This window comes from Manihot esculenta, chromosome 10 (genome assembly GCF_001659605.2).
Source record: "Manihot esculenta cultivar AM560-2 chromosome 10, M.esculenta_v8, whole genome shotgun sequence".
NCBI lineage: Eukaryota > Viridiplantae > Streptophyta > Magnoliopsida > Malpighiales > Euphorbiaceae > Manihot > Manihot esculenta.
In genome coordinates this window covers 12,405,013-12,413,602 of record NC_035170.2, presented here as the reverse complement: position 1 = coordinate 12,413,602, position 8,590 = coordinate 12,405,013, and the positions used below count along the sequence as shown (strand labels likewise).

At 37.5% G+C, this 8,590-nt stretch overlaps 1 protein-coding gene across 1 annotated transcript; it reads right to left on the bottom strand.

The window, feature by feature from the left end:
* Positions 1–5,092: 5,092 nt before the first annotated feature.
* Positions 5,093–7,586, bottom strand: LOC110625350 (40S ribosomal protein S9-2). Its single transcript, XM_021770972.2, has 3 exons — positions 7,431–7,586; positions 6,397–6,778; positions 5,093–5,492 (listed from the first exon to the last, which is right to left on the bottom strand). The coding sequence occupies exons 1-3, from the start codon at positions 7,456–7,458 to the stop codon at positions 5,309–5,311; spliced, it is 594 nt and encodes a 197-aa protein (XP_021626664.1). The 5' UTR covers positions 7,459–7,586; the 3' UTR covers positions 5,093–5,308.
* Positions 7,587–8,590: the final 1,004 nt, after the last annotated feature.

Here is an 8,590-nt window from a genome sequence, read left to right as displayed (position 1 = left end):
CAGGCTAGAGTGTTCTCTCAGGGTCAGTGGACCCAAGTGTGATCCATCTGAGGCAGAGTCAGTCTGCCGGTTCAGTTCAGGTGTCAACTGAGGGTAGAATCCATCCACCCGATTTTGAGGTCTTGGACTTAAATGTTCAGACGTCACTCTCGGAATGGATTGGGTTTCTACTTGTGGTGCAACCTTGGTCCGTAGAGACTAGGTGGCCAGGTTCAGAGGACAGGATGGGTCAGAGGTAGTCTTTTGAGGGGACAGTGTAGGTTGCCTAGAAGTTTGATGTCAGCCTGTCAGGCTCATAGGGTGCGTAGGAGGGGTTGTCAGAGGGTTCTAGTTCTTGCTGGAGAGTTAGTAGTTGGGTCGGGAACCAGCCTCAGTGATAGTAGTAGTTAGAGAGTTCTTAGATGTCTGCCTAGACGAGCTGTCAGGTTTACCATCTGTTAGGGAGTTAGAGCTTGGAATAGGACTGGTGTCTGGACCCAGAACCATTTCTATCCTTCCCTACAGGTTGGCACCTACAGAGTTTTGAGTTGGAGGAGCAACTGCAGGAGTTAGTAGATGAGAGTTTCATCCGACCTAGTCACTCTCCTTGGGGTGTTCTAGTACCGGTTTTTGTGGAAGAGAAGGATGGATCCTTGCGGATCTGAAGAGAAGATCAGAGTAGCGCAGTGGAAGCAGGAGGAGTTTCAGGAGGAGGTTGAGGTATTGCTTGAGGTGTCTCCTTTGCGAAGGGTGATTCATAAGGGAGAGAATCCATTCGGATTTCCACGTTCCACTTTATGGAAGTTCGTGTCAGATCCAAGTAGGGTTCTTGAGGAACCAGAGGTGGAGGTCCCAAGGGATCTCACCTGAGTTGAGCAGCTATTGTGGATCATGGACACATCAGTTAGTTAGTTTTGGAACAAGGAGATGCAGATGGAGAGGTCCTGTAGAATCACCCCAGTTTGAGGAGTGTTCTTAGGAGAACCAAGAGTTTGACTCCGGCAATGCCGTGTCTCTTTTAGGAGAAAGTTTAGAGGTTTTGCTTGCTTGATTGCTTGCTTGATGTGTATGTACGATGATATGTTCTTATGTTATGTTTTTATGCATGAGTAGTTGAGGAACATTCGGGGACGAATGTTCTGTAAGGGGGGAAGAATGTAATACCCGGCTAGAATCCGGCATCGGAATTCCTGCCCTCCGGCGGAATCTAGGGTGTTGGATCCCTCTAGAAGGGGTAAAATGTGCTTTCTAAAATGTTTTCACATGATTTCATGGTTTTAAATGAAAATGATTTGAGTTTTAAAAAGAAAAGACCAAGGAGGCATTTGCCAGGTTCGGCCGCCGAAAGTGAAGTTCGGCCGCCGAACATGGGAAGGCTTCGGGAGCGCCTTTGGCCTCCGAAAGTCTTGTTTGAACGAGCCAAGGTTCGGCCGCCGAAAGTCAGGTTCGGCCGCCGAACATGCATGAGTTAGGGGGCACGTTAGGCCGCCGAAGGTCTTTGACCAGGCCACCTATAAAGGGCCCTCGGATCGGAAATGGGAGAGTTTTCTCCCCATTCTCGAGCTCAGGTGAGTTTTGTCCTCCCTTGGCCGTTTTCATGTTCTTTCTTCATCTCCTTCATGTTTTCATAAGTTCCATAGTTGTTTTGAAGAGTTTTAACGCTTTGATCGAAGTTTTGGGAGCTTGGAGCTTTTGGAGCTTGGATTCTCCACACCTCCGAGTTAGGGGTCACACCACCCTCGATCTTCAAGAGGTAAGTGTAGATCCTTGCTTCCCTAGTGTTTTCATGAAGTTTTATGAAGTTTTTGATGGTTGAGTATGGGTAGATATGCATGTTTAGGTTTATGTGGGTTTTATACCCAATGTATGTTATGTGATGTTTGTGTTAGTTTATGCTCCTTTATGCTTGTGGGAGTGAGTATGCATGATTGGGAGAGAGTATGTGAGGATTTGGGTATATTTGAGTTTGGTTTTTGGCTTGGCAGAATCGGACCTGTCGTCCAGAGGGGACCAGGTTCGGCCGCCGAAAGGAGTTTCGGCCGCCGAACCTGCATGGGAGGCAGTCTTTAGGCTGCCGAATGTGCCCCCGAAGGAGGGACTTTCGTTTCTGTCCTAGGGTTTCGGCCGCCGAACCTGCCGCCGAACTTACCCGAGTTTCGTCTCTGGAAGGGACTTTCGGCCGCCGAAGGTGCCGCCGAAAGTGCCCTGTCCAGCCGTTTCTTGGGTGTTTTCCATGCATGTTTAAGTGATGTTTAGAGGGGTTTTTGGGGAGTTGTTTATGAGTTGTTAGAATGTGTTTGGCACCTCATTCGAGTCCACCTGTGTAGGATCGGACCCGAGGGATCGAGGAGGCCATCAGTGTTAGCAGGTGCAGAGTCAGTCGGCGTCTGCCAGGAGGTGAGTAGAACTAAACTTAATCTTTTATGCACAAAATCTAATGCCTAAAGCATGAGCATGCATCATGATTATGTATAGTAGGTTGATTGCACTAGTTCACGAATATGTTGCATTGCATTATTTCATGTTGATGTTGAGGTAGGGTGGACCGAGGCGACTTCAATAGCCCATATCTGTCACGAGTCTTGTCTTAGTCCTTTGAGAGCCGGACAAGTACCTGTAGGAAAGTCCATGTGAGCTCTCAGTGGACCAGACACCATGTCATGTATGTTACAGGCCTTTGTGAGCTCCTATGGGGGAGCCGGGCACCGACAGAGGGATTTTTGATGTCATGTCCATCCTCTGAGAGGAAAGATGCATGCAAAAAGTAAGACTCTCAGAAACCAGGGTCCGTGGGGAATAAATCTTGCATAAGCCCCGAGACGGACAAGATTATGTGATTTCTCTGTGTTATGACGCATTTCATGAAAGCATAAATAAGAAGAAGTTAAATGAATAATAATATACCTAAAAATGGAGGAATTAAAGCAAATGTTTTTAGTAAAATGAAATCATAATTAATGAACTGTTTTCTCTGTTTCTACTCACTGGGCTTTTTAGCTCACCCCTCTCCCCTAACCCCAGTGTTGCAGGTTTAAGTCAGAGCTCAGAAGTCAGCAGGGTAAAGATTAAGAGACGTGTGTTTTATGTAATAGTTTATGCTTATGTTTCAGTTTAGTAGTTTTAGAAGTGGACATGTAATATAAGTTGAAGTAATGTAATTTGAGATAATGTATGTAACTGATAGTAGAGTTTATGTTTATGGATTAGAGTGTGCTTGGCCCTATAGACTGGTTAATCCCCGTTGATGCATGGTTATGTAATGTTTTTATGTTGAGTTGAGAACCAGGCTTGTGGTATGTAATGTTGACCCAGCTAGAGCATTTGATGAGGGCTCTAGCATGGGGAAGTTTATGTTCACGGTTATGTTGTAGCATACGGATCAAGCTTGGTGTATGTTCAGTTTTACAGGTTTTATGTTAAAGTTTTTTATCATGTGTGGGATTTGACCAGGTGATAGTATGTATGTTTGGCTTGCTACGGGTCCCGGCGGCCTTAAGCCGATCTGGATCCTAGCGCCGGTGGCGGTTCGGGCCGTTACAGAGGGGTATCGGTTCCCGGGTCGTTACAGCTAGGCAGCCCGCGCGGCTCGTCCGCCGCGAGGGCTTGGCCAACGGCACGTGCCTTTGGGGGCCGGACTGCCCCTACTGAGGGTCGGCAAATGGGCGGCGGACACAGGCGTCGCTTCTGGCCCGGATTCTGACTTAGAGGCGTTCATCATAATCCAGCGCATTGCCATCATCGCACGGACAATGCAATCCTATGGGGTGATTCTCTCTTGCTCACCAAGACTCAGCCAATGATTGTGACATAGCCAGAGGGTTTTTATTCGTTGTATCCAACATCACAAACTAGCATCTTGAAAATAGACACCCGAAGACCTTGCCTGCTGGTGGCAAAATTTGACTTTAAATCGAATTAATTTATTTTAAAATACTTCATTTATTCAGTTCAATTTTATTTTTAAGAAAAAAAATCAATCAATTAATTAATTACTACTAAGCCTCATATTAGGCCATCTCCAACGCTGCGCTAAATTTTATTTTTGCGTTGGAGATGCCCTCCAATGCTGCGCCAAAATCCTATAGGATTTTGGAGCTCGCTACAGTGTCACGTCATATTTGGCGTGACACTATAGCAGCGCCATTTTTTTTTTTTTTAATTTATAATATAATTAAAAATTTATATTTTTTTATTTTTTTAATTTATAATATAATTCAAAATTTATATATATTTTCAATTAAGTTTAATTTTTTTTACTCTCATAATTTATTATATTTTAAATTTATTTTATATTTTTATAATTATTGAAATTTAATTTCAATTAATATATTCACAATTATAAATAATATTTATAATAAATTAATTTATTTATAATATATTATATAGAATAATATAAAAAAATAATTTATTTATAATATATTATATAGAATATTTCTATTTTTTTATTGATAATTTAATATGTATGAGTTTATTTTATTTTTAATTTGTTAATTAATATTTAATTAATGTATGTTTATAATTAATGTTTAATTAATGTTTTTTTTATAATTATTAGTTAATTAATACATTTTTATAATTAATATATTTTTATTTATTTATTTATAAAATAATTAAATATTTAAATATTGGACGGAAATATAAAATATATAAATATTTAGAGTGAATATATAAAATTATATGAATTTTTTGAGTGAAATATATAAATAAAATTAAAGTAAAATAAATAATATAATATTAAAAAAGAGAATAATATAAATAAAATATATTTTTTTGTGTTAAAAATAGTGCAGAAGATTGAAAATAATATTGCAGCATTTTAGTGCAAAACACTAAAATGGTATAAAAAATAGTGGATAGGATTGGAGATGACTTTTGGCGCTTATTTATAATTAAAATTAAATTCAAAATAAATCCAAAAAAACAAAAATCAGCGTTGTAATTTAAATAAAATCAAATAAATAAAATTTAATTCAATTTAATCTACTGAATTTATCAAGTTCGATTTGATTAAATTTCAGTTTATTCAGTTTTTCAAATTTTTCAAGCCAACTCAAACTGATGGTTTCTCAAGGTATTCCTAGTAAAGCATAAATTAGACCTAAGAAGACAAGCATTCAATAACCAGCCAGATTCCGTTTAAATTGGAGGAGCTCAGCATAGCTCATTGATACATAATTTTAATTCCTCTCAAAACAAACCCAATATCAAAGTTCAGAAACCAAAACATTAATGCAGTAAATATTCTTAACAAAACTGTCCTTGTAAAAGATAACAAATGCTGAGGCAATAGCCTATGTTCTACTAGCCTGGCCATGGCTGAACTCATAACTCACTCCTCATCGTCTTCATCTCCATCTCCACCAGAAGCCTTCTTGCTAGCAGCTCTCTGGTTCTTTCTCTTCACTCTTCCAGGACGCCCACCGCCAAATGGACTTGTCAATGAGAAATCGATGTGCTTCTGTGAATCAACCCTCACCATGAAAGATGGGATGTTAACCACCTGCCTTCCAACCCTGCCACCCCAAATATTTATATGATATAAGCATATATGCAGATGGATCCTTAATTGCACCACAAGAAAGAGACAGCCAACATATTTTGAATTCAAGTCAATAACAATCATGTTGATGACAATATACAATCACATCTTTCAAAACACCATCGAAAGTATCGTCGTCTTCAAAACTGATTCTCCCAAACACAGTGAAAACATCAACACTTTGGGAGAACAGTGTATATTGAACTTCAGTTTTCTAACAAGGCCTTAACTTTCAAGATATTGATCTGGTCTCAAACGCTTCATTAGGTTCAAAAGCTACTCATAAAGCAAGTAGTTTAGCAATAAGAAATTCAAACTGCTTGCTATTCTTTTGTTTCCCCGCATTAAGAGAATATAAGAGGGGGGTTCAGCACACAATATGTCTAAGTACTTGACCACCCAAACACGGTACATGGCTGTGCTTTTTACAAACAACAGATATTGTCAAGTCAATTCCCAACAATGGCAGATAAATAAATACTTTGCTTCTTATAATTCCTCTCAACATTTAACATCACTACTTCCTATGAACAAAGGGTTAATGCTCATTATATTGAAGAGTCTCAGACCTAATAGTACAGTGGTATCATCACAAAATCCAGCAGATGAGATAAAAGCACCATCATCATGCCTAACAACACAAATAATATTCATGCAATGGCAAGTACCTATTTCACCAAAGGGCACTACAGTGATTCTGTCACAAAATTATTTATCCTAGAGCTCACAATTTATTAACATGACTGGAAATTTAAAACTATATAATCAGTGGTAGAACATTAGGTGGCTAAATTATTAAAATCAGCAGTGCAATAGGCAAGCCACTTGGTAAAACCAAAATAATAAAAATAAGTTCCAGTACCAAATCATATATATACCTGATATGCCTCTGCCTGATAAGCACTCGGGCATGGTGGATGGACTTTGCCATACCAGACTTGAAAACAAGTGTTTGCAGGCGGCGCTCAAGGAAGTTCTCCACAGTCAAGGCCAACACATAATCAAGCTTGTTCTGACTCTCATCCAATAAACCATAGCGGTTCATCCTGCGGAGAAGTGCCTCACCCTCAAAGATCCTGCGAGGATTCTTCTCATCAAGAGTCAAAAGCATTCTAGCAGCATTTCGAATGCGGCTCAAAGCATATTGAACCCTCCATAGCTCTCTCTTGCACCGCAATCCATACTCCCCAACCAACTTTAGTTCTGCATCCAATCGCTCCTTCTCATAGGGACGACGGGGCTTCTTAAAAGTCTTCCCATCTATTTATTCAGGATTTTAAGTGAAACCCAGAAACGAAACACAATTAATTATGAAACTAAAAAAAAATATATCAAGCATATATTATGCTTAGTCTGTTTGACACTAACAAGATGCATAGGAAGCAGATCTCTCTTCAATTAAAAAAACTAGATAATGGCGATTCAGCTTAAGATAAAGGTGGGAACTTTTCATCTCATTTTATCAAAAAATCCTAAACCCAAATATTTACAGCTAGAAAAATCAATTTATCTCGATCACTCCGTTAAACGAAAAGCAAAATAGAACCTTAACGCCTCAACATTTACTTTTTCAGTATCCAGGCAAACAAACCCCTCCATCCAAGTGCAAAACACAACCATTTTTAGGCTATTCGGGAATCAAAACAATAAAATAAATAAACTGATCTAGACAGAGCACTTTCTCTCCCTTTTTTTTCCACAATTTTCTCAGCGACCGAACAGCGTAAGTGCCATAATGCATGGATCAAGCATAGAAAAGAAACAAAAACAACTTTACATCAAACAGATCAACTTAAAATATTTTCATTGTAAATCCTTCACACATAAACCTTGAATCCCTTCAAAACAAAATATGCGAAATTTACTAGGAGAAAATGCACGTCGAGGGAGAGGAAGAGGGATGGAGAATTACAGTTGCGATAGAAGGAGACGTGCACCATGGCTCTGCTCCTCGGTGGCCTTTCCTCTCACAGAGCTTCGTCTCTTACAAAGTTTGCAGTCTTCAAAAGGGACCTTTGTAAAGGAACGAAACCCTAAAACCCTAATCCACTCTCTCTCAGGATATGTTGAGCTCATTTCCAAATTGGGAAGCCCATTGAATCAGCCCAAGAGTTCGGCCTTTTTTATTTTACCTAATTACTCAAATATCAAATTCTCTCTTCATTTATCTACCAGTAGAAAAGTGGGATAATTAAAATAAATAAATAAATAAATGATATGATAAGTTTTAAGAAACTGTAAAATTAAATATAGCATCTAATAGAAAGAAGGGTAAAATTGAAAAAAAAAAGTTAATACTAAATTTTATCAGTGAAAAATAATTTAAACAAATCAATTTTTTAAAGTGACCGAAAAACAGAGAACAAAGAAAATAAATGAATATTTAATCATTAAATTATATTTTTGTAATTTGAAAATAAATTATTCAAGTTTTCTAATGAAGGTAAATTTACATCCATTAAAATTCATTTAATTCAAGAGGTTAAGAAATTTTAATATTTAAGAAAAACTATTATTTAAATGAATAATTTAGGATTAAATTCCTGAGATATAATAAAATTCACTATTAGTTACTGTTTTAAGTTTGAGTAATGATTATGTTCTTAAATTTTAATTGGATAAAAGTTTAACTTTCTCCTAAACTATTGATTAATAGTCAAATAAATTTAATTTCAACCAAAATTTTTGGTTGAAATAAGGAAGAAACTTTTCATTTTTGACCAAATAAAACATATCATGCAAATTGAGAGAGGGTGAATTATACTTTTCTTAATATGGTAATAAAATATTTCTTTTAATTTAGTAAGTTTAAATTGATATGAAATAGTCTATTGGTGATTTGGCGGAAATTCCAATCCTAAAGAGTTGAGAATATAGTTGACAAAAATGTCTGATGCAAAATGTTAAAAATTTGTTCATAGTTGAATATATCTTATCGGGCATAATTCATTTTATTAGATTGTCACATCTTTCTATCTCATAAGATGTGGAATACTAACGAAAGTAAAATGACGAGTCTCATGTCATAAGATATATAATATTTAAACAAATATAATCAGTTCTTATGTAATA

Excerpts from the sequence above, each read along its gene's own strand:
- LOC110625350 (XM_021770972.2), bottom strand. The coding sequence starts at position 7,458 with ATGGTGCACGTCTCCTTCTATCGCAACT. Across the intron at positions 6,779-7,430 it reads CGTCTCCTTCTATCGCAACT|ATGGGAAGACTTTTAAGAAG; the intron begins GTAATTCTCCAT and ends CTGAATAAATAG. Across the intron at positions 5,493-6,396 it reads ATCAGGCAGAGGCATATCAG|GGTTGGAAGGCAGGTGGTTA; the intron begins GTATATATATGA and ends TTGGGGTGGCAG.